This window comes from Myxine glutinosa, chromosome 1, assembly GCF_964187855.1.
Source record: "Myxine glutinosa chromosome 1, kmMyxGlut1.1, whole genome shotgun sequence".
Lineage (NCBI taxonomy): Eukaryota > Metazoa > Chordata > Myxini > Myxiniformes > Myxinidae > Myxine > Myxine glutinosa.
In genome coordinates, this window is record NC_136261.1 from 266566488 (window position 1) to 266592626 (window position 26139).

Sequence of the window (26139 nt, forward strand, 5' to 3'; positions counted from 1 at the left end):
CCAGGAAAGATCATGGCAGATAGTGAGACCCAAAAGCTTGAGTGACAGAACTTCTTGGAGAAGATTATTCAGAAAGTGGATGGGAGGGAGGGTTGTTATAAATGTTCGTCTTTCATTAATCATCGACTTTCTAAACTTCCCCCTTGCCCCTCCCCTCCAAATCTCCCCCCTTGCCCCTCCCCTCCTAAATTCCCCCCTTGCCCCTCCCCTCTGAAACTCCCTCCTTGCCCCTCCCATTCAAAACTCCCCCCCAACCCCTCCCCTCTGAAACTCCCTCCTTGCCCCTCCCATTCAAAACTCCCCCCCAACCCCTCCCCTTCAAATCTCCCCCCCAACCATCCCTCCAAAATTCCCCCCTCCTCCTCAAAGCTGCCTCCTCCCCACTTACTCACTTCTATCTCATACCTCCACCTCCCCCAACCTTCTACTTTCCTCTGCCCCCCCTCAAACAACCCCTCACTGTGCCTCATCCCATCACCATCAAACCTTTCATCCTCCTCATCCTTCCCTTTCTTGTAACTCTTCTGTAATCTCTGACACACTATCAACTGCTCCCCCTACCTCCCCCTCTCATCCGTCATCTGACCCTACCCCTCCCCTCCCCTTCCCTGCACCCGATGCTCCTGCACCTCATTAACGGTATGCACCTCAAACATCCGGGGCCTTCGCTCAAACCTGATTGATCTCTCCATTCCGGTTGCTTCTGACAATCCAGACTTGAACTGCTTAACAGAAACTTTCCTCCTTCAAGATGTCTCTGATTCCTTAATATCTCTTCCTGGTTACTCCCTCCTCCAGTATGATAGACCTGAGCCTCGTCCTGGTGGTGGGGTGGCTATCTTTCTCAAAAACTCTCTTCCTTGCTCTCCTTGCACTACCCTCTCTCCACCCCACCCCCAGGAGTACCTCTGGCTGCGGCTTCCTCTCCGCTCCCACCTTTTGTTCATATGTGTTCTGTACCGTCCACCAAACTGATGACTCCATTTACATTTCGCTGTCGGACAACATGGACCAACTTCTATCAACTCATCGAAACTCTCTCTTCTTCATATGTGGCGACTTCAACTGTCATCATGCCAGCTGGCTGGGTGTGGGTTCCTCTCTCACCAGCCATGGCACCTCAGCAAAGGACTTCTGCGACTCATTGGGACTGACACAATCTGTCTGTTTCCTGACCCGGATCTCAGTCAATGGAGTATCTTCTCTTCTAGACTTGGTTATGACAAACTTCCCTGCAAATGTCTGCTGCTCTTCTTCTGCTCCAATTGGTTCTTCTGATCATGTGCTTGTTGAAATGGACATCTCTGGCCATTCTCAGAGAGCCTCCTCAGCGCCGGGGAGTTTGACATTTCACTCAGGCTGACTGGCACGGTCTTAAAGCAGCTATCAATCATCTGGACTGCTCTCCCATCTCTACTGCCTCTGACATCAATTCTTCCTGGGAATTCTTCCAAAGCAAACTGCTCTCTCTCATGCACAGATTTATCCCATCTCGTCTTCAGTTGTCTTACCCTTCCTCCCGTCCATGGTACACTAAATCTTGTGGTGAGGCAGTTGCCCTGAAACAACTTGCCTTTGCCTCTTGGAAGGCAAATCCAACTGAAGGCAATCTCAGTTCCTTCCACCAAGCTCGGAACAAGTGTGTGTCTACCCTCAGGAGTGCCAGGAAGCACTATCTCTCCATACTCAAGATTGAACTCTCAAACCTGTCTCCTTCCTCCAAATCCTGGTGGCGTCTGGTCAAATCCGTTTCTGGTGTTTGTCCCCCCCTCCATCCGCTCCATTACCTCAGATGTCTACACAGTTGACACCGCACGTGACAAAGCCGAATGCCTCAACTCTGTGTTTGCCTCAAAAGATTGTGTCCCAAACCCATCTCTCTCTGTTCCCACCTTTCCCAGTCGAACCCAACTGCTCCTGGACTCTGTGTCCTTCTCTCCTGACAAGGTGGAGAGGTTTTTGTCAAACCTCGACTCTGATTCTGCAACTGGACCAGACGGCATCAGCCCACGGGTCATAAAATCCTGCGCTGCCGCTCTACCTCACCCTCTCTCTGTTCTTTTCACCCCTCTCTTTTGCTCAAGGTCATCTGCCAGCATCTTGGAAATCAGCAAACATTACCGCTTTACACAAAAAAGGTGCAAAAACAGATCCTTGCAACTACAGACCAATCAGCCTGCTCCCAATTATCAGCAAAGTCATGGAATCCATCATTGCTTCGGATATCAAATCCTTCCTCTTCTCCAATGGCTTGATCTCTGATCATTAATTTGGATTCAGACCAGGTCATTCTCCTCTGGACATGTTGCTTCTGCTGTCTCAACAATGGATTGAGGTCCTCAATGCCAAACAGGAAATCAGAACTGTGTCCCCTTACATATCACGTGCCTTCGATACGGTCTGGCACCCTGCCCTGCTCACCAAACTCTCCTATGGTATCCATGGAAATCTCCATGCATGGCTTGCGGACTTCCTCTCTGGTCGTAGGCAACGTGTGGCCCTGAATGGATTTCTCTCATCTCCCCTTCCTGTTCTGAGTCGTACCTCGTGCGCGGCCTGGTGACTTGGGGCTTCCCTCCCCCCGTCGGTGTTTTGTCGGTTTGGGTTATTTCCTTCGCTGTATTGCTTGTTTCTTTTATTTTATTTTCTCCCCCTCACCTCACCTCCTGAGACAAAGAATTATATATTGATTCTTTCTCTCCTCCCGGACACGTGCTTGTTCGCTCTCCTCCTCGTCTCGGCTTGTGCCCCGCCCTCTGTATCTCGTTTTCTTCCGCCTCTGCTCCTTTTTTCTCAAATCGACGTTCTCGCTTGGAGACTTTTCCCGGATTGTTTTTTTTTTCATCGTTCTGTTTGGATATTGTTGGAATATGTTTAAACCGCAGCCGTGATGCTGATGCTGACGCCTCCCCCCCCCCACCCCCAGAATTTACATGTTTTAAACGTTTCCCAGTGTGTACCCTGGTCAGAATAGGTACACCGTATCCCTGCGTGTCGTAAGAGACGACTAAGAGGGTTGGCGTCAGGAAGGGCATCCGGCCATAAAAACATTGCCTCAAAAAGAGAACCATGACAATCACAAGTACATATGGGCAGGGTGCAGCCCGAAGTGGAGATCGGTTTCTGAGGTTTGGGACATGGAATGTGGGGACAATGACAGGGAGATCAGGAGAAGTGGTGGAAGTATTGGTCAGAAGAAGAGTGGACATATGTTGTGTGCAAGAGACGAGATGGAAGGGAAGTGGTGTGAGAATGGTGAAGGGTAGGCAGGGACAGAAATACAAGTTTGTGTGGCAAGGGTGCCCGGAGGGCGTGAATGGTGTTGGTGTCCTGTTTTCTGAGGAGTTTGTAGACAGTGTGGTGAGTGTGACTAGAGTGAGTGATAGGTTGATGATGGTGAAAATGATGATTGGAAAGCTCTTGGTGAACGTCATCTCGGGATATGCTCCGCAGGTTGGTCGAAGCGATGAAGAGAAGGACAAGTTCTGGTGTGCGATAGAGAAGCTGATGGAAAACGTGAAAGATGAGGAAGTTGTTGTGGTGGGAGGAGACCTGAATGGACATGTGGGAAGGAGTATGGATGGTTTTGAGGGAGTTCATGGGGGTTACGGATATGGTGTGAGAAATGGAGAAGGTGAAAGGATTTTGGAGTTTGCTGATGGAGCTGATTTGTTGATTTGTAATACTCAGTTCCAGAAAGAGGACAATAAGCTTGTTACATACACGTCAGGTGGGTCGACGACAACCGTTGACTACCTGATGGTGCGTCGGCGAGATAGGGGGCATCTCCGGGACACAAAGGTGATCCCGGGGGAGGAGGCTGTTTCACAGCACCACTTGGTTGTCTGCGACATAAGGGTGAAAGGTGCGAGGAGAGCTCGGCGGGTGAAGTACCAACCGAGAATGAAGGTGTGGAGGTTGAAAGAGGTGACAGTAAGGGAGGCATTAAAAGAGAGGCTGAGTAGGGTAGAGGATGATGTGGTTGAGCTTGAAAGTGGTTGGATGTCAATGAAAGCTAGTCTGTTGGGAGCCGTTGGTGAGGTATGTGGATGGAGAAAAGGACCACCGAGGCACTCGGAAACATGGTGGTGGGATGTTGAGGTTGGAAAGAGGATTGACGAGAAGAGGAAGAAGTTCAAAGAGTGGCAGAAAGCGAAGGGTACGGGAGCAGAAACAGCAGAGCATGAAAGTTATAAGGCAGCCAGGAAGGCTGCAAAGAAAGAGGTAGCAAAGGCGCAGGAGGCATGAAAGGAAAATGTTCGGAGAACGCTTGGATTCGGAAGAGGGTCAGAAAGCAGTATTCAGGATTGCAAAGCAGATAGCGAAAGAGAGGTGTGATGTGATGGGGGTGAGTTGCTTGAAGGATGAAGTGGGACAAATCGTTGTCGACCCAGATGGAATTAAAGGAAGATGGAAAAGATATATGGAAATGCTGTTGAATACAGAGAATGAATGGGATGGCAACATAGAGAGTAACCCAGTTTTAGGACCGGCAGAGAAGATAACTGAGAAGGAAGTTGAGGAAGCGATAAAAGCAATGAAGAGTGGAAAAGCGGGAGGGCCGACGGGAGTTGTGGGAGATATGTTGAAGGCAGCAGGAAGTTGGGGTGTGAAGAGAATGACAGAGATCTGTAATTTGGTGGTGAAAGAAGGCCACATTCCAGTGGATTGGGAACTGAGTACCCTCGTCCCTCTATACAAGGGGAAAGGTGACCCTCTGGAGTGTGGCTCGTACCGAGCGATAAAGTTATTGGAGCATGGAATGAAGGTATTGGAAAGGGTGTTGGAGAGGAGGATAAGGAAGAAAGTGAAGATCGACGAAATGCAGTTTGGATTTATGCCAGGAAGAGGAACGACAGATGCGCTTTTCCTTGTGAGGCAGTTGCAGGAGAAGTACATGGATAAGAGGAAGAAGTTGTTTTTTGGGTTTGTTGATCTGGAGAAAGCATTCGATAGGGTTCCACGCAAAGTATTGACATGGGCATTGAGGAAGTTAGGAGTGGAGGAATGGTTGATCAGAGTAGTGATGGCAATGTACAAAAGAGCACGCACAGCTGTAAGGACGAAGGACGGGAACAGTGGTGAGTTTGAGGTGAAGGTGGGAGTGCATCAGGGGTCGGTACTAAGTCCACTACTATTTGTAGCTGTGATGGAGGTGCTGGCTCAGACCGTAAAGGAGGGTTTACCGTGGGAGTTGTTGTATGCAGATGATCTGGTGTTGATTGCGGAAAGTATGGATGGACTGAAGGAAAAGATGAACAAGTGGAAGGAATGTATGGAGACAAAAGGTCTGAAGGTGAATATCGGAAAGACAAAGGTGATGGCAAGTGGTAAAGCATGTGGTGAGGTGGAAAGAACTGGGAAGTGGCCGTGTGCTGTGTGTAGGAAGGGTGTCGGGGTGAACTCCATTCAATGTACAATGTGTGCTGAGTGGGTTCATCAAAAATGTAGTGGTCTGAGAGGGTCATTAACCAGTGTGGCAGCTACATTCAAATGTAAGGTGTGCACAGAGGGAGCTGCAGATGGAGGAAATGTTGAGTTGGATCTTGGAGACGGCGTGAAGCTGGAAGGTGTGAAAACATTTTGCTACCTCGGAGACATGCTGAATGGAGAAGGTGGATCAGACTCGGCAACGGTTGCTCGAGTGAGATGTGCATGAAAGAAGTTTCGGGAACTGAGTGGCGTGCTGATGAGGAGGAGAGTGTCGCTGAAGCTGAAGGGAAAGGTGTATGCTGCATGTGTGAGAAGTGTTATGATTTATGGGAGCGAGACATGGGTAATGAACGTAGAGCAGCAACGAAGGCTGGAAAGGGTGGAAATGCGAATGGTTCGATGGATGTGCGGAGTATCGTTGAGAGAGGAAGACAAATGATGAATTGCGAAAGATGATGGGAATATTGCCTGTGATTGATGCTGTGAAGAGGAACAGGTTGAGATGGTTTGGTCATGTATTGAGGAAGGATGAAAGTGACTGGTTGAGAAGAGTGATGGAAGTTAATGTAGAAGGAAGTAGAGGACGGGGAAGACCGAGAAAGACTTGGCTAAAGATGGTGGAAGAAGAAATGCGGGCAAGGGGGTTAACAAGGAGAGATGCAGAAAATAGGGCAAAATGGAGAAGATTGTCATGGGGACCGCAAGGCTAACCCCCGCTCTAGCAGGGAACATGGCCTTAAAATGCATGTTGTGTGTTCCTGTTCTGGCTGGAGTTCCCCAAGGTAGTGTTCTCGGCCCTGTGCTATTTCTGGTCTTCATCAATGATCTCTCCGACTCTCTGGAAAATCCTCTCTATCTCTTTGCTGATGACTCCACTATCTGCCGCTCCATCCCTCATTCCTCAGATCGGCAGTCTGCAGCCTCCTCACTCTCTGCAGACCTGGACAAAATCACAGACTGGTCAAACAAGTGGAACATGTCTTTCAATCCTGACAAATCTCACACTCTCACTATGTCTCTCCGAAAAGACCGACTGGAAAACCCTCCCATCTACTTTCTCAACAATCCTCTCCAATAAGTTCTGTCGCTCAAGCTTTTGGGTCTCACTATCTGCCATGATCTTTCTTGGGAAAACCACATTTCCAAGCTGGCCTCCAAAGCCAGTGGCCGACTGGGCATCCTCCGTCGTGCGAAGTCCTTCCTTGGCACACCTGAGCTCCTCACCACATACAAGGCTTTCATCCGCAGCTCAATGGAATACTGTTCCCCCCTCTGGGCCGGTGCTCCTGCCTCTCACCTAGCTCGGCTTCACGCTGTTGAAACCAAAGCTTTCAGAATCATTGGAATCTCCTGCGATGAAGCCATCTCCGAGGGCCTTTCACTCACACCGCAGGCAGGTTGGTGGTATTTCTGTCTTCTACCGACTCCTCTCCGGCCTTGCTCCCCCAGCTCTCTCTGTGCTCTGTCCCCCTAATATTCCTACAGGTCGCACAAGATCTGCCAGCATCCCTCTTATGCTTAAACTGCCAAAATCAAGACTCTCTGCTCACCTTCACTTTCATTCCCCTTTTCTCCCACCTCTGGAACAAACTCCCCCACTCCCTTCAATCCCACTCCTCCCTCCAGGTCTTTAAAATAGCTGTTCACCACCATCTCTTATCTTCCACCATCCAAAACCTTGATCTTTTCTACCTCCGCTTATTCACCCCAGATACTTTTTTTTGAAATTCCAACTTCTTTCCTGGAAGTCCTTGCAGTGTCCACATGTTTTATACTTCTCCCACCTCCCCCCAAGCCCTCTCCCTCCCACAGTTCTCTCGATGTTCCTGCTCTCAAATGTTGTGTTTGTGTCCTTCTCCCTCTCTCCCCATCTTGTCTACCGCTCCCCTTATTGTGTTTTATGTGTCGCTTTGACTTTTTGTGTGATTGATGTTAGCTCTTTCACGAGCCTCGATCTTGTATACAAAAAAAATAAAAATAATAAAAGGCGATGACCAATCTGTGTTCCGTCCCTCAAAAGGATGTTAGGCCAGAGGACCCGTCTGCCAGTACTGGTGGACGTTGAAGATGTATTTTGAGAAGAGTCGGCGAGGTATCACCAGCAGTCTGAACAAATTCCAAGATTCTACCATCTTCAGTCGAACGTCAAGCCTGGCCAGCCAGTTCGTGAAAGACTTGGGTCAAAACATCGACCCCGCAAGTCGGCAATAACTTCATACAAGATATTGGGTGCATATTGTTGGAAAGCTTTCAGGATTCGTTTTCACGCGTTCGATTGAAGCCTATGGGTCTACAATATTAAGCCCCACCAGGTCAAGGTGGCTGGCTTAAGATCTTAGGGTCTTGAGTTCGAGCCCCTGTCGTGCCGTTGAAATAACACCAGGTGGGTTGACCCAGTCATCTTTCCGAGGTCGGCAAAATGAGTACCAGCTTACTGGTAACAGGGGCACTGCATCAGTGGCACAGCTGCGCCTCCAGAAATTATTCAACCAGCAACCACAGGCTGAAACAAAAACGTCTACAATGGAGATCGGAGAGGGTTTTAAAATGCAGAATTGATAACTAGTGTAGCAGCATAGCAAACCTGTTGTGCATTTTGTGATACAAGCACCAAATTTGGCACAAATGTACATTAATATGTTGCGAACATTTTCAGATATTGGGCCACTTGAAATTCTCTTTATGTCCGCCATATTGGATTTCAAAATGGCCGCCACTTGAAATCTACATTTGCTATTATCTCTGGACGTAATGCAGCTATTGACTTGATTCTGGTATCTAAATGTATGTTTTTGGGGGCAAGGAATCCAATGGTACCAATTTCAACTTAATATTATCTATCACAGTCTGTTATATAATTTTATTTGGAAATTATCTAGGCAAATATTGGATTCAACACAATACTTTGAAAAGAATGTCTTAGTTCTGTAAATGTCAGGTATAATACTGACATGCTACATGGTCTAGTATTTGAGGCTAGGTGTACTGGTATCTGAGGCTAGGTATATACCGGTACTGAAGATACGTGTACATAAAGTGTCATGCCAACTATGTTTTAAAACTAATAAAAACCATTTCATCTAAATAGAGGGGGGGGGGGATTGTCACTGTACTCGCAAGCCGTTCGCCGTTCGCTTTGGCGTTGCGAATGGACCAACATTTCATGGACCAAACCATTTCATGTAAAGCGTTCGCCGTTCGCTTTGGCGTTGCGAATGGACCAAAACATTTCATGGACCAAACCATTTCATGTAAATAGAGGGGGGGATATAATTTTAGATATAGATATAGTACGGGCATGCCCTAGTGTTAACAAGTTCAGCATTGCCACAAGTACATGTATGTTGTTGACTCATCGTCATGTGCAGTCCCCTTCACACACACAGAGGGCTGTGCACTGAAGGGCAGCCTTTTTGCACTTGCAGCGCCTCACACACCCTTTCTTGCACTTGCAAGAAACCAGCCCAATGCAGCTGTGAGCTGCCTCAGTTAGCCTGGTCCAGTAAGGTGTGTACTGTCCTTCTCCAGTCCTTGACCAACCCCAGTTGGTTGGTGGAGGGAGCTCTGGTGCTGGCAGCAGTATCTGACCCCACACATGTCCACCTTGATACACTGCCCTCTTGACATGTTCCTCCAGAGCTGCCTTCGTTGGAGGGATGAGCTGCACATTGTTCTTCCTTGCGAAGAGTTTCCTCCTGGCCTTGTCAATGTCTGTGCATTTGCTGGTTCGATCATACAACAGGATCACGAACCTCTCGATGATGCGCATTGCATCGTCTGGTATGTCACGAGGTGCAGAGGACAGCAGCAGCAGCGCCTCAGTGAGTTCTGGCAGTACCGTCCAGACTGCCCACGCAGTGTTCTTGCCATGTCTATGAAAACTAGACACAGTGTCGCATCCAGTTAGAGCGTGGAACATTGGCAGTGCACGAGCCTTCTCTCGTCCCAATCCAGCTGCTATTTCGTGTGCTGCTAGGTATCGGAAACTCTGGCCTGTTCTGAATGCCAGCCACAGTGCCTGACGCTGGTGGATGATGTGGTGCCACGTGTTCGCTTGTGTTTGATGCTGTTGAACTTCAGTATCTGAGCTGTGGCAATTGCTGCAGGGTTAGTGTCTGCCATCTGTTCCTTGATGCTGGGTCCCTCTAGGATCATACTGACTAGGGCAAGCAGCAACGGTGGCACAGATTCTTCTTGACATACTTCAGGAAATCCTGTGAAGGGCTTGGCTTCTCCAAACATGTGACGGCGAACAATCTGTGCAGCATGGGCAAGATGGACTGCATCACTATCACTGTCCAGCTCGCAGGCTTTGGCAAGAGCAGCACCGACATCTTCTTCAAATGCCATCAGGATGTCTCTCCCCTTTACTTGGTGTGTGCCCGCATGTCAGGAAACTGAGCCAACAGTCTCTGTTTCAGTCGTGTGGAGTGGACTCTCGTGTCGAGCTGGACTCCTAGCTGTTCCATTCTGGACTGATAGAGCTGGACAAAGTCAGCCAATCTGAATACTGGTGCCGTCTCCTCATCTTGTCTGGTTTCTTCAATGTAGAGGACGAGTTCAGCGAAGACAACTGCCGACATTGCTCGCTCTTGTTTTGTGTCCTGTTGACTGGGCCTTTCTTGTGCGATTGTAAAGTCCTATCAAGCACCGTGGGTGATACTGGGCGTCCAACGCTATCATGTCCCCACCACTGAGACGGCCCAGCAGTTCTGTATCACCAAGAAGGGTTGCACAGGCACGCACCCGTTTGTCCATTTGGAATGTTGCAGCTTTCCGAAGACTGTCAGCCCCAGCAGGTTGTTCACAGAAGAAACAATTTTCTGGGACCTTCTTCTCTGTACTCGATGAGCGTGAATGTAACCTGGTGCGTTTGCATGCAGCTTGTTCCTCATCGCTCTCACATTCTTTCTTGAGTGCTCTCTTTTGTGCTCTCTGCAGTTTGGTGTTGTTGTACTGGAGCCTGCATGTCTGATGATATTTTGCACCGTGTGCAACCATCGCAGCTTCAATGCCATGACCATCATCGAGTCTTTCCAGGTGAAATGATCCTGGAAGCTCTCCAGGTTCACTGAATTTGACCAAGTTCTCTGCGAGTGAACTGTACCCACTCCCAATGTCTTTTCTCTTTGATTGGTCAGGTTTGGTCAGTGTCTCCGTCTTGTCCTCTTGACATATAAGGCATAACTTCCAGTCAGTTGTGGTGAGGTGCTGTGATGTTGATGGTGAAGTTCGCTCAACATCAGCTAGTCTGAAGCTCTTGGACATGGTGGAACTGTCTTCTGAATCTGCAACGATACAATGATATAATGTTAACATTTTGTTATATATATAATAGAGGGGTTTCCTCCGCCATACTAATGGAGAGGAGGATAATTCCTCTATATCGTAGAGCATTTAGCTTGGCACACTTAGGGAATTAGTTTTGTGAGATTATGCCGGAATTAAATTTTCACCCATACCGGAGGCAAGAAGAGAAATAAAATCACATGAGATTCTTTAGTTAAAAAATATTCCCAAATTTATTGAATATTTACAAAACATTTGAATTCATAAATTCTTACAATATTTACACAGCCAAGATTTAAATATAAATCAGTCTAAACTCTTATTAGGTTGGACAGTACATTTTCCAGACATACCCCGTTCTGTTAATTACAGCCTTCGTGTTAAATTCAGAACATGTCAAAACTGTCAGTGTGGAATACACACTTCACTCAAAATACTACTTTATATAAAACATTTCTAATTTAAAGCCTTATAGTAAGAATTTCAGATAAACCCCAAAAAAGTAAGACCAGGTTGGCTATTAGACAACCTGCCTCTGTCGTGCCCACCAGACAAGTGGTTTTAGCCAGCACACATGTGTATCAGGTAAGCTTGTGCTGAGTACATCATACCTGAACAACTCAGTGAGGCAGAACACAGCAGTGCACACCAGGGTGACCCCTTCAGTGCATAAACCAATTAACCTGTCCACTGCAGGGCATATAGAAATGAAGTTATTTTCTGCATATAATAATAATATAAGTTCAGTTCTATATAACAATTTCTGTTATCACCACTACCACTACAACTACCACTACTACAAGCTTTGTCTGGAATTTTGTGGACTAACAGACAAACAGACATACAGACAAGCTGGGATCAAAACATTACCTCCTTCCACCATTGAGTGTAGAGGTAAACATCATGGAAATTATATCATGCCCTAGATTTAATTCATGCTTACCCGTGTATTTGCTTCACTGGTTCACAAGGTCTTTTGCATACATGTAATTCAGACTCTCGTCTTCATTGCTGACCACACAATGTTGTCTAGCTGAGCCCAGATTGTATGTAATTAACTCATTTATGTGGAGTCACAAGGTGATTTAAACACAGCCACACACAAAGAACACAGTTGATGTGGGTCAACACACATGCAGCCTCTCTACTCTTTTATTTGGGTCAGGGCTGTGATTAAAGACATGTAGTGGAGTCATGTTTGTAAACATTGTTAAAGACATGCTACAGTGCATTGTTAAGGAAACAAGACAGATGGAAGCCTATACAAGAAATTTCTGTACTCTAGAAACACAAAAGATGGCTTAAAGGGTCTAGGAAAAGGGGATTATGCATGTTTGGTATTTATTGACAATATGAATGTAATGTTACATAAAATATGCATATGAAAAACACAAATGAATGGGTCACTTTGTTTCCTAATGGGATATGAATTTATATTTTAGACTGCCAGTATATATGAGCTTGTCTGAGTTGTTACTAGTGATTTAGTATAGTTTATTTATTTATTTATATTTACAGAACTAAGACATTCTTTTCAAAGTATTGTGTTGAATCCAATATTTGCCTAGATAATTTCCAAATAAAATTATATAACAGACTGTGATAGATAATATTAAGTTGAAATTGGTACCATTGGATTCCTTGCCCCCAAAAACATACATTTAGATACCAGAATCAAGTCAATAGCTGCATTACGTCCAGAGATAATAGCAAATGTAGATTTCAAGTGGCGGCCATTTTGAAATCCAATATGGCGGACATAAAGAGAGAATTTCAAGTGGCCCAATATCTGAAAATGTTCGCAACATATTAATGTACATTTGTGCCAAATTTGGTGCTTGTATCACAAAATGCACAATTCTTTTGAATATTTGGGCTAAGCCGCCCCACTAAACCGAACTGGTAAAACTGAATGGTTCGTGAATAATTACGTTTAAATTGAAAATAGCTGCATCGGTATGTGCTCAGATGGGAATTATGCCTTACCTGCCAATGTACCTGTTCAAGGACCACGTGGATTTTTTTTTATCTTGGACCCCAAAGCTGCGACGTCGTGTTGGCGGGTGGGGTGAAGGGGTGAAGGGGGTGGGGTGAAGGGGTGAAGGGGGTGGGGTGAAGGGGGTGGGGTGAAGGGGTGGAGTGGATTGAAGGGGTGGGGTGAAGGGGTGGAGTGGATTGAAGGGGTGGGGTGGGGTGGAGTGAAGGGGTGGGGTGAAGGGGGTGAATGGAGTGGATTGAAGGGTGTCGAGTGAAGGGGGTGGGGTGAAGGGAGTGGATTGAAGGGTGTCGAGTGAAGGGAGTGGATTGAAGGGTGTCGAGTGAAGGGGTGGGGTGAAGGGAGTGGATTGAAGGGTGTCGAGTGAAGGGGTGGGGTGAAGGGAGTGGATTGAAGGGTGTCGAGTGAAGGGGTGGGGTGAAGGGGGTGGGGTGAAGGGTGTCGAGTGAAGGGGTGGGGTGAAGGGAGTGGATTGAAGGGGTGGGGTGAAGGGAGTGGATTGAAGGGTGTCGAGTGAAGGGGTGGGGTGAAGGGAGTGGATTGAAGGGTGTCGAGTAAAGGGAGTGGAGTGAAGGGTGTCGAGTGAAGGGGTGGGGTGAAGGGAGTGGATTGAAGGGTGTCGAGTGAAGGGGTGGGGTGAAGGGAGTGGATTGAAGGGTGTCGAGTGAAGGGAGTGGATTGAAGGGTGTCGAGTGAAGGGAGTGGATTGAAGGGTGTCGAGTGAAGGGAGTGGATTGAAGGGTGTCGAGTGAAGGGAGTGGAGTGAAGGGGTGGGGTGAAGGGAGTGGATTGAAGGGTGTCGAGTGAAGGGGGTGGAGTGAAGGGTGTCGAGTGAAGGGGTGGGGTGAAGGGTGTCGAGTGAAGGGGTGGGGTGAAGGGGTGGGGTGAAGGGTGTCGAGTGAAGGGTGTCGAGTGAAGGGAGTGGATTTAAGGGTATCGAGTGAAGGGGTGGGGTGAAGGGTATCGAGTGAAGGGGTGGGGTGAAGGGTGTCGAGTGAAGGGAGTGGATTTAAGGGTATCGAGTGAAGGGGTGGGGTGAAGGGTATCGAGTGAAGGGGTGGGGTGAAGGGTATCGAGTGAAGGGGTGGGGTGAAGGGTATCGAGTGAAGGGGTGGGGTGAAGGGTGTCGAGTGAAGGGAGTGGATTTAAGGGTTTCGAGTGAAGGGGTGGGGGGGGGAGTGAAGGGGTGGGGGGGGAGTGAAGGGGTGGGGGGGGGAGTGAAGGGGTGGGGGGGGAGTGAAGGGGTGGGGGGGGGAGTGAAGGGGTGGGGGGGGAGTGAAGGGGTGGGGGGGGGGGAGTGAAGGGGTGGGGGGGGGGGTGAAGGGTATCGAGTGAAGGGAGTGGATTTAAGGGTATCGAGTGAAGGGAGTGGATTTAATGGTATCGAGTGAAGGGGTGGGGTGAAGGGTATCGAGTGAAGGGAGTGGGGTGAAGGGAGTGGATTGAAGGGTGTCGAGTAAAGGGAGTGGAGTGAAGGGTGTCGAGTGAAGGGGTGGGGTGAAGGGAGTGGATTGAAGGGTGTCGAGTGAAGGGGTGGGGTGAAGGGAGTGGATTGAAGGGTGTCGAGTGAAGGGAGTGGATTGAAGGGTGTCGAGTGAAGGGAGTGGATTGAAGGGTGTCGAGTGAAGGGAGTGGATTGAAGGGTGTCGAGTGAAGGGAGTGGAGTGAAGGGGTGGGGTGAAGGGAGTGGATTGAAGGGTGTCGAGTGAAGGGGGTGGAGTGAAGGGTGTCGAGTGAAGGGGTGGAGTGAAGGGGTGGGGTGAAGGGTGTCGAGTGAAGGGTGTCGAGTGAAGGGGTGGGGTGAAGGGTGTCGAGTGAAGGGAGTGGATTTAAGGGTATCGAGTGAAGGGGTGGGGTGAAGGGTATCGAGTGAAGGGGTGGGGTGAAGGGTGTCGAGTGAAGGGAGTGGATTTAAGGGTATCGAGTGAAGGGGTGGGGTGAAGGGTATCGAGTGAAGGGAGTGGATTTAAGGGTATCGAGTGAAGGGGTGGGGTGAAGGGTATCGAGTGAAGGGGTGGGGTGAAGGGTGTCGAGTGAAGGGAGTGGATTTAAGGGTTTCGAGTGAAGGGGTGGGGGGGGGTGAAGGGTATCGAGTGAAGGGAGTGGATTTAAGGGTATCGAGTGAAGGGGTGGGGTGAAGGGTATCGAGTGAAGGGAGTGGATTTAATGGTATCGAGTGAAGGGGTGGGGTGAAGGGTATCGAGTGAAGGGAGTGGATTTAAGGGTTTCGGGTGAAGGGTGTCGAGTGAAGGGGTGGGGTGAAGGGAGTGGATTTAAGGGTGTCGAGTGAAGGGGTGGGGTGAAGGGAGTGGATTTAAGGGTGTCGAGTGAAGGGGGTGGATTTAAGGGTATCGAGTGAAGGGGTGGGGTGAAGGGAGTGGATTTAAGGGTGTCGAGTGAAGGGAGTGGATTTAAGGGTGTCGAGTGAAGGGGTGGGGTGAAGGGAGTGGATTTAAGGGTGTCGAGTGAAGGGGGTGGATTTAAGGGTGTCGAGTGAAGGGGTGGGGTGAAGGGAGTGGATTTAAGGGTGTCGAGTGAAGGGGTGGGGTGAAGGGTGTCGAGTGAAGGGGTGGGGTGAAGGGAGTGGATTTAAGGGTGTCGAGTGAAGGGAGTGGATTTAAGGGTATCGAGTGAAGGGGTGGGGTGAAGGGTGTCGAGTGAAGGGGTGGGGTGAAGGGGGTGAGGATGGTAAGAAACGATGATGGCTCAGAGAGGAAAGGCAGTTGGAAAAGAGGAAATAATTCAATGTCCGTCATTGCAGTTTGAAAAGTTGAAATTAAGGTAATTAAATTATTTTTCGTGAGCCCCCTCGTCTAAAACCTGACTGCAGCATCTATCCTGGGGTCTAAATTTAATTGCAACACAGAACAATTACCTATTTTAATTTGATACTAAGATTGCAAAACAAACATACGTACAGTATGTGGAATATATCCCATTCTGACTCGCCGACTCCCTGCTTCCAAAATCGATGCCGGAACTACTTCCTGGGTGGAGGAGTTCCTGTTTATCTGCTTCACCCATTTGCCTCTTCGCTATTGGTGCGGCGTTATCATGGGGGCGGGGCCACACCGCTTGGAGGAGGTCCTGTTTATCTGCATCGCCCATTTGCCTCTTCGCTATTGGTGCGGCGTTATCATGGGGGCGGGGCCACACCGCTTGGAGGAGGTCCTGTTTATCTGCATCGCCCATTTGCCTCTTCGCTATTGGTGCGGCGTTATCCATGGGGGCGGGGCCACACCGCTTGGAGGAGGTCCTGTTCATTAACAAAAACAAGACACCGGCGCTTTCGACAGACATTGACGTTTGTGCTCTTTGTTCGCTTTCGGGACGGATTGGTTGAAGGCGACGCCGAGTATTTGCTGGTACTGTATAACCAGCATGATATGGTGTTTGTGCTTGTCGATGTGTGTGATTTGGTTTTGATCTGCTGGTCGTCGATATACACTGTACATTATTACGGGTGCAGTGGTTACAATGTCGAATTGCATTACTTATGGTTGGAATCTCACATTTCCCATCTTGATGCTAAAAGACGAGTTTGTCGGGACAACGATTGCTTGTTTATTGCAGTTGTTGATCAAGGCTGTGCTGGCAGGTGTAAAGGTTTCCCTGTGAAGGAGACATGAAGATCAACGGAGGGTCGGTGGTGGAGATGAAAGGAGACGAGATGACGCGGATTATCTGGGAGCTCATCAAGGAGAAGCTCATCCTTCCTTATGTGGACCTCGACCTGCACACGTGGGTGATGGGATGGCTTTTTCTGGTCTACACGACCCGATTATGGTTTATGGGCCACTTATGTTTGTTATGCTGCCCTTTTATCTTGCTGGGGTCCCAGAGTTGGCTTGTTGTTACATCCAACTGTATATTTGTTGGTGGTTGGCAGGATAGCCTAGGGGTATTTGCATTTGAACTCTGTAGCCTGGGTTCAAATCCCAACCCAGCTATCAACTACCACCCTGGTGTTTCACATGTCGGCCATACATCAGTGTGTGCGCCATCCAGCGGATGAATTCAAGCTTGCGTTCCGTCTGCTACCATTGGTGGATGACTCCCATGGTATATTTTGTGAATAATAATAAATAAATAAAAACACCTTTAGAGGCCATTTGTCCCCGCAGAGCAGGGGTTGGCCTTTTTTTGGGCACCGTGGTCCCCTTTTTGAGGCAATGTTTTATGGCCGGATGCCCTTCCTGCCGCCAACCCTGTTGGTCGCCTCTTACGACACACAGGGAATTACCAGTGAACTGACCTGGCCAGTTGGTTTTGTAATGTTCCGATGTTCATGGGATACAAGTAACGATGGAAGAGAAGGATGGGTTTATTATTCGACGATAACCAAGATGTTATCGAAGTTATGTTATATCCACAGCCGACTTGACCCAGTTGTCCATCCACATCCCCAGGCCTCCTGGTCCCATGGGCGAAAGTAAAACGGCAATCTTTGTAATATCTTTGCAGCTTTGTCAGACTTGGGCCAAATATTTCCCTGGCCGACCCAACAAGAACATGAGGATAATTGGGCTTGTCACAGTAGTAGTAGATTGGGGTGTGATCTAGATCAGGCTCGACCCACTTTTCCGAGACCTCTTCTGGAGAAGAACAAAAGGAAGAAAACTTATGGATAGGCTCAAAAGGAGGAAAACGGGTTCATTAGACGAGCAGGTTTTCCTCCTTTTTTACGGATTATAAGTGGGGTTTCAAGTTTGACATGTTCCATCGGGTGGAGACCATGCGCAGTCAATGGGTGGACTTGGCATTCTTTCTTTGCAAATCGATGTCGTCATTGTGTTGTATTTTCAGCTAATTTTGTCACATCGTTTATCTTTGTGTATGCTACTCTTTGGGTTTGGTCTACAATGTGATCCTGAGTGTGCCACGCACACTCCATGCGAATGGACTTTGAAACTTTGCTGCATTGCTTCACCATCAACCGATGTTGGGAATTTGTTTACTAACCCATTCCATACTTTTAAACCCGCCATAAAGCGTACAGTTTTTCTCTTGACACGTCGAGCAATTTCCTAAGAGTTTGGAATATGCCACAAAACCCATGATGGTGGTTCCCAATTTATTATGTATGTATATAATATATATGTATGTATATATACTGTATAACTAAGTATAACTAAGTTTGAACACTGTATAACACGAATCGGAACACGAACCTGCAGTTTACCAGTACGTTGGCTCTGAATTTTGCAAATTGTACGGAATCTCATCCTGATTGCACATGCACAGAGAGTTAACGTTTTTGGTCTGCTGTCTCTGGCAGTGAAACAAAATTTCAAAGCATTCCAAACAGGAAACTTACTGTTTTTATGGATGTCGCAACAAGCACAAACGACTAATGTGTCGTGTAAAAGACGGCAGTAAACTTCCGAAACAAGTATGTATTTATTTTTTATTTAATAATAAAAAAAATATATATATATATATATGTATGTATGTATGTTTTTTATTATATTTAATTTTTTATTATATCCGAGGAGGAGATATATTAAAAATTTTATTTTCCTGCAACCTTTAAAATCTCAATTCAACTGAATTATATGCACATTTAATTCAACACTAGAACACAAATCACCTTAATGGCACTTTCCAAACCCTTCAGTTTAGCAGTACTTTGACAAAATAATGCATCATCTTGACAAATCAAATTTGCGGCTCGCTCTCTCAGCGTTGGGGAATATCGAGATTCAGATAAAATTGTGGCTCGTGGGAAATATACATTGTGCTCTGAAACGCAATAAGCAGGAGTTTAAAAGACTCTTCTGAAGACTCCGTGGGGTAAGGTTTGCTAGTTTCCAGTGCCTAATTTATTTGTAAAATTCCGAGCAGGTTATAGACATAATATCCTTTGGATGCTCTGCTTTTCCTTCTTCCTAAATTACAATGTTAGTAATGGGGTAATGTGGTGAACATTAATTAACCTTTATTGTGCTTTCATGTATAAATTGTTAAATACCAACTACACATCAATAGTTGTTTGGCTTGATGTTTAACTATATATCCACTACTGGTCAAAAGTTTTAGAACACCTCAATTTTTCCAGTTTTTATTGAAATTTACGCAGTTTCATGTCTCGATGTACTCTGAAATTAAGCAGAGAACAAATAAACAATTGGAGATAAAAAAAGAAATCACAGAATCATTTTGTTTAACAAAATTTAATTTAAATTTTTGACTCAGCAAAGTAGCCACCTTTTGCAGATATAACCGCCGAACACACTCGTGGCATTCTTTCTCCAATGGAAATCAAATATTGCTCGGGAAGTTCTTCCCAACGCTGCTGCAGCAGTTCCCACAAATGTGTTGCACTTGTCGGTTGCTTTGCTTTCACCCTTCTGTCCAGTTCATCCCAAACCAGCTCGATGGGGTTTAAGTCTGGAGACTGTGCTGGCAATTCCATGATTTGAAGCCTACCGTCTTGTTCTTTTCCTCGAAGGGAGTTTTGACATCGCCTTGAGGTGTGTTTAGGGTCATTATCTTGCTGTAGGATGAACCCCTGACCAACTAGGCGAATACCAGAGGGTATTGCATGGCGCTGCAAAATGCTGTGGTAGCCCTTTTGGTTCTGGGTGCCAGTCACTCTTTGCAAGTCACCGACTCTGGATCCAGCAAAAGAGCCCCAGACCATCACGCATCCTCCTCCATGTTTGACAGTTGGTGTCACACACGGAGGAACCATCCTTTCCCCTACTCGACGGCGTGCAAAAACCCTGCGTGATGAACCAAAGATTTCAAATTTTGATTTATCGGTCCATAAGACCTTCTTCCAGTCTTCAGATGGCAAAATAAGAAAAAGAGGTTTGCCTGGGCCATGAAGCACCGCCAGTGGACTACTGACTACTGACCGCCAGACTACGCCTTTGTAGCTATGTGACAGGTTGTAGCGGTTACCGCTGGATGCACACAATCGCCTTGCACCGGCCAGAACACGGCCAGACGCGCCTCTCCCGGGCATGCCCGGACTCACTGTTCCCGGGCACGCCCGAACCTCCCGGGCACGCCCGGTCTAGTCTTTCCCGGGCATGCCCGCTCTCGCCTTTCCAGGGCTCGCCCAGAGCGTCCGGGCACGCCCGCTATCGCCTTTCCAGGGCTCGCCCAGAGGGTCCGGGCACGCCCGCTATCGCCTTTCCAGGGCTCGCCCAGAGCGTCCGGGCATGCCCGCTCTCGCCTTTCCAGTGCTCGTCCAGAGCGCCCGGGCACGCCCAGCCTCGACTTGCCAGGCCGCAGCCAAACACGCCCGGGCAGGTCCAGACTCGCCTTTCCAAGGCTCGCCCTTGACACCCGGGCATGCCCGGTATAGCTTTTGCCGGGCAAACTTCCCGACGTAAATGTGTATATATATTGCTGCCCGATAAACGGGTTGGGTCAGAATACCTGAGCTGTTTTGTTTCAATAAAGCAACTCGGACGAATTCCGTCTTTGGTCGCGTCAATTCTTTCGACTCGCGTTGGAGCGCAGCTCCTTCACTGGTGACCTACCGACATGGACACGGCAGTGACTCTTAAACTGCCTACCTTCTGGGAGGCTCACGTGGCTGTTTGGTTCGCCCAGGCGGACTCCCAGTTCGCCCTGCGAGGCATCATCGCGGACGACACCCGCTTCCACCACGTCGTGGCAGCGCTCGGTTCCTCCACCGCGGCCTGCGCCCTGAGCCTCCTCGAGCACCCGCCGGCTGCCGACAAGTATGACACGCTGAAGACGCTCCTCCTCGACGCTTTCGCCCTCTCACCGGCAGCACGTGCACGGCGCCTGCTCGACCTGCCCGAGCTCGGCGACACGCGCCCGTCCGAGTGCATGGACTATATGCTCTCGTTGCTCGGTGAGCACTCTCTGGATTTTCTGTTCCGCGAGTTGTTCCTTCGCCAGCTGCCTCACCCGGTGCGCCTCGCCCTGGCTGGCACGTCGATCACCGATCCCCGCGCCCTCGCCAGGGAAGCCGATAAGATCTCCTCGGCGGGCCAACACATCGGCGCGGCTACCTGGAGCCTGCCGCCATCCGAGGCGACGCCCACGACGCCCGAGCGCCCTGCGCGGTTGGAGGCCGAACTGCCGGTGAAACTGGCGGCCGCCACGCCGCACCGACCACTTCCGACACGACGGCCGGGGCCTCCACCTGACCAGGCGTGGTGTTATTACCACGCCAGGTTCGGACACAAGGCTCGGACGTGCCGACCCCCGTGCACTTTCGGCAAGTCGGGAAACGGCCGGGCCGGCGTTCATTCCCAGCCATGAACGCCGGCCACTCGGGCAACTTGCTTTTTATTCGGGACAAAGTGTCCGGGCGGCGTTTCCTTTGTGACACCGGTGCCCAACTGAGCGTCATACCCGCCTCCGAGCAGGCCAGGCGGGATGCCGTTTGCGGCCCCTCTTTGGTCGCTGCTAATGGCTCGGCCATACGCACTTTCGGCCCGCGCAACGTCACCCTCTGCTTCGGTAGCCAGCGCTTTCAGTGGACCTTTGTGACCGCCTGCGTCCCCATGGCTTTGCTGGGCGCCGACTTCCTCTGCGCGCACAGGCTGCTGGTCGACGTCAAACGTCGTCGCCTTGTCAACGCCGAGACCTTCAGCTCCCTGGCGTGCACGATGAGCAGCTCCGCGCCGACCGAACTGGCGTGCGCCCTCCCGACGGCGAACGAGTTCGCTCGCCTGCTCGCGGAATTCCCGGCCCTCACACGGCCGACGTTTTCGGCCATCGCAGTGCGGCATGGGATCGAGCACCACATACCCACTATGGGCCCGCCGGTCTACGCCAGGGCCCGCCGCCTCGACCCGGCCAAGCTCGCCGTGGCAAAGGCCGAGTTCGACGCGTTGGAGCACCTCGGCATCGTGCGGCGCTCCAATAGCGCGTGGGCCTCACCACTGCACATCGTGCCAAAGCCGGGGGGCGGATGGCGCCCGTGTGGCGACTACCGCCGCCTCAACGACGCTACCACCCCCGACAGGTACCGATCCCACACATCCAGGACTTTTCCGCCCGTTTGGCGGGACGGGTCATATTTTCCAAAATTGACCTGATACGGGGATACCACCAGGTACCTGTCCGGGCGGCCGACGTCCCGAAGACGGCCGTCATCACGCCGTTCGGCCTGTTCGAATTTTTGAGGATGCCGTTTGGCCTCAAGAACGCGGCCCAGGCGTTCCAGCGCTTAATGGACGGCGTGCTGCGCAACCTGCCATTTCTTTTCGTCTATCTGGACGACATCCTCGTCGCCAGCACGTCCCGCGCCGAGCACCTCCTCCACCTCCGAACACTGTTCGGTCGCCTCAGCGAGCACGGCTTAATTGTCAACCCGGCCAAATGCCACTTCGGCACGACGACCGTTGACTTTTTGGGCCACCGCATCACCAAGACCGGGGCCGTGCCGCTGCCGACCAAGGTCGAGGCCATCACCACGTTCCCGCGTCCCCGTTCCATCAAGGCCCTACAAGAGTTCCTCGGCATGGTGAATTTTTATCACCGATTCGTGCCCCGCGCTGCTCAGCTCATGCGGCCCCTTTACGAGGCCCTCCGGGGCAAGCCGGCCAAGCATGACATCGTTTGGTCCGCGGCCATGGACGCGGCCTTCGCGAGCGCAAAACGGGCCCTCGCCGACGCAACGCTGCTGGCTCACCCGGTGCTCAACGCGCCCATCGCCCTCACTACGGACGCCTCCAACTACGCGGTGGGCGCCGTCCATGAACAATGGGTGGACGGGGTTTGGCAGCCACTCGCTTTTTTCAGCCGGCAGCTCCGGCCGAACGAGTTAAAATACAGCACGTTCGACCGCGAGCTGCTCGGTCTATCCCTGGCCGTTCGCCATTTCCAAAGGCTCGCCCTTGACACCCGGGCATGCCCGGTATAGCTTTTGCCGGGCAAACTTCCCGACATAAATGTGTATATATATTGCTGCCCGAGAAACGGGTTGGGTCAGAATACCTGAGCTGTTTTGTTTCAATAAAGCAACTCGGACGAATTCCGTCTTTGGTCGCGTCAATTTTTTCGACTCGCGTTGGAGCGCAGTTCCTTCAAGGTTGTATTAAATGATCGCCGACCCCATTCCTTAATGGGTGTAGGAAAGTGTTTTTGGGACCCACAAAAAATTGGAAAAAAACACCAAATTGATTTCTTCAAAATGCCAACAGGATTAGAACATCACCTGGCAACGCCAGGTACCCGTGTTAGTTTCTGACAATAAAACACTGGTTGCCATCTTTTGATACCAATTAATAGTAACCTGTGAGGAAATAAAAACAGAGCAAACACAACTTATTGCATTGATTTGACTCGCACCGAGCCTTGGTGAATAAATCAGGTGACTTTTTTTTTGTTTCTTTCGTAAATATACTATGTAGGCACTACTGTATATATCGTGTATGTATTACGGTGATCACGTGGTTTCTTCTCATTCGGTGATTTTTTTTTTTTTTTTTTTTAATGACAAAACGACAATAATGCACGGTAAAGGAGCAAAGAAAAGTACAAGATGAGTTCCCACACAATCTGTGACAAACCAGAGTAATTACCGAGAATATTCCCATATTTAATCCCCATGATGGGATTGTAAGTGATGGAAAGTGGCATTGTGGGACCAAATGAAGATGGAAGCTTCTCTGAAAGCCATTGGCTTTGAGAAAATGATTCTAATGTTCCAGGCTATAGCAGATTTACATAAATGTTGGAATTTTCTCATAAATTTATGTAAACTATTTTGATTGCTATTTGCAATCTTTTGCCGATCTCATTCGTGCTAAGAAATGGTTTTCTTGACTTTGTTACTCCGACTCGAAGCATACCCTATGGCACCTCATTTCACCTTTCCCTCGTGTCTTCGTCTCGTGTGCCGTTTCCCTTTTTGACCATCCGAAGAAACCTGCCTGCACGATTTAATTTTGTCACGGCCATCTGTGCCCTTTGCTATAAATAATTAAAATGCTGTTAGGACAGTGGGGGCAAGTGCAGTTGGTGCTTGTATATAAACACGTTATTGTGAGGATTACACGAGTAAGTCTTGGCAAATGATCGCACACTTTCATGTTCATCCTTTTGCTACTTTTATTTAAACTATGATGCACGCTGTCTTGCTTCTACCAGTAGTCCAGTAAGCTGTTTACATTATTGCAGGCAGTTGAAGCAGCAAGTTTAATGTCATGTCTGAAGGCCCATTTCAGAATTCCCTGTCGACGAAAATGGATCGAGGGGTTTAAAAATGTTGGGAGACGGTGTGTGCCAGACTTCAGTTGTATGCGCCATACCTCAAGTAATTTTTCTGGAGAAATATAATGATTATACGCCAATAATTGCTAGATGCATTGTTTCAACTACATCTTTTTATTTTATTTTATTTTTTATACAAGATCGAGGCTCGTGTAAGGGCGAGCATTAATCACAAAAAAACAAACGGACACATAAAACATATTGTTGCGGTTGTGGGAATAAAGAATGACCCCCCCCTCGTAGGTAGTTGCACCACAACATGTAGCCTCGCTGTAGTGCAGTTATTTCTTAGTAAATGTAAGCGTAGTCTCCTTTCCTGTGTTAGTTTTGCGTTGAGCAGGCCAGTGAGTAGGCCTCGATTAGGCTGTAATGCCATGTGCTCGGCCTGAACAAGTCTGGCAAGGCCGAAGCGAGGAGCTGCAGGGGGAGTGGCCGGTAAGCAACGAGCAGCCAATCGGTGCTCGAGGGGAGTGGCTCACCACGGCGACAGGAGGAGGGGCATGGAACATTCGGGTAAGGCCGGGGCGGAGCCATAAAAGCCTGCCCCGAGCTCCCCGCGTCAGACACGGTCAGAACCCCCCAGTTGAGTTGTCAGACGAGAATTGAGTCGGAACCCCTGTGAGAGTCGAGAATCAGCGCGAGTCAGACAAGTTGAGTCGGAGCCCCTGTGAGATCGTCAGAACCGCAGCAGAACGAGTGAATTGAGTTGCTTGTTATAGCCTCGCTGTACACGAACATTCCCCGTGCCCTGTGCCCTGCGGCTGTATTAATCACGCTTGTGGAGACGATTCATTCCGGAGCCACCTACGCCGACGATCCTCCTACCTGGGCTTCCTGCATACGTGCCGTGACCACCAGAGGGCCACGCCGGGCGAGCTGTCCCGAAGCGACCGACGGCAAGGCGCGTTTGGCGCGCGAACTTCCTTCCTTCTTTTTCCCCGCGTGAGTGAGTGGGCCCTTTGTGTGGGAATTAAGTTAAAACTTCTTAAATGCCTGCTCTGTGTCTCTTCGCCCTGTACATTATAAATAAACCGTGTTCTTCCTCTTATTTGATCGTTCCCGTCATTTCACTATTGGCTTAGCATCGCACGAATAAAACCGCTCGAATCGGGTTCAATAAAAGTAACAGCACGAGTCACGTGATACGCAAACCGCTCGGCGTACTCGATTAGCATGGCTTGTGCGAGGTCCGGTCCCCGTTTTCGTGGTAGTGTGGGTACCAAAGGTACGTGTGGCATCGACCCGATACCCTTTTCCACGCTCGCTGCGGGAGTGGCGATTCGGCCTCGTGGACACGAAGACCCGAGGGGGGAAAGGGGTTTAACCCCCCGTCTGTATGTCGACGGGCTTCGGGAGATCTGCAACAATATAATAAAGGGAGCGGGACACAAGATGGGGAGAGAGAGGGAAGCACACAAATACAACAGTAGAGAACAGGGACATCGGGAGAACTGTGGGAGGGAGAGGGCTTGGGGGGGAGGGGCGGGGTAAGGGGGTGGGGTTGGTTGAGGTAAAAACAAATTGACACTGCTAGCACTCACAGAAAGAAGTCGGTATTTCAAAAAAGTAGATCTGGGGTGAATTAACGGGGGTAGAAAAGATCAAGGTTTTGGATGGGGGAAGATAAGAGATTGTGGTGAACAGCTATTTTAAAGACCTGGAGGGAGGAAAGGGATTGGTTCAGAGGCGGGAGAAAAGAGAAAAGAGGAATGAAAGAGTGAAAGTGAGCAGAGAGTCTTGATTTTAGGCAGTTTCACCAGAAGAGGGTTGCTGGCAGATCTTGTGCGACCTGAAGGAATATTTGGGGGACCGAGCACAGACAGAGCTGGGGGAGCTAGGCCGGAGAGGAGTCGGTAGAAGACAGAAAGACCACAAACCTGCCTGCGGTGAGCGAGTGAAAGGCCCTCAGAGTTATCTTAATCGCGGGAGATTCCAATGATTCTGAAAGCTTTGGTTTCAACAGCGTGAAGCCGAGCTAGGTCTGAGACAGAAGCACCAGCCCAGAGGGGAGAGCAGTATTCCATTGAGCTGCAGATGAAAGCCTTGTATGTGGCGAGGAGCTCAGGTGTGCCAAGGAAGGACTTCGCACGACGGAGGATGCCCAGTCGACGACTGGCTTTGGAGGCCAGTTTGGAAATGTGGTTTTCCCAGGAAAGATCATGGCAGATAGTGAGATCCAAAAGCTTGAGTGACAGAACTTCTTGTAGAGGATT

General features: G+C 49.3%; 1 protein-coding gene and 1 long non-coding RNA gene across 3 annotated transcripts in view; one reads left to right on the top strand and one right to left on the bottom strand.

Moving 5' to 3' along the window:
* Positions 1–7957: 7957 nt before the first annotated feature.
* LOC144894266 (uncharacterized) lies at positions 7958–15690 on the bottom strand. Its single transcript, XR_013624951.1, has 2 exons — positions 15637–15690; positions 7958–10721 (listed from the first exon to the last, which is right to left on the bottom strand). It is a non-coding gene; the product is annotated as an uncharacterized LOC144894266 (long non-coding RNA).
* A 251-nt stretch (positions 15691–15941) lies between these two features.
* Positions 15942–26139, top strand: part of IDH1 (isocitrate dehydrogenase (NADP(+)) 1) — a 60398-nt gene continuing 50200 nt past the window's right edge. Inside the window, exons 1-2 of one of the 2 annotated variants that reach the window (XM_068131422.2) lie at positions 15942–16083; positions 16317–16459. In XM_068131422.2, coding sequence (XP_067987523.1) covers positions 16344–16459 — 116 coding nt within the window. In that variant the 5' untranslated portion in view covers positions 15942–16083; positions 16317–16343. Of the gene's footprint in view, positions 16084–16291; positions 16460–26139 lie in introns of both variants that reach the window. The other variant, XM_068131431.2, reaches the window with a different exon arrangement.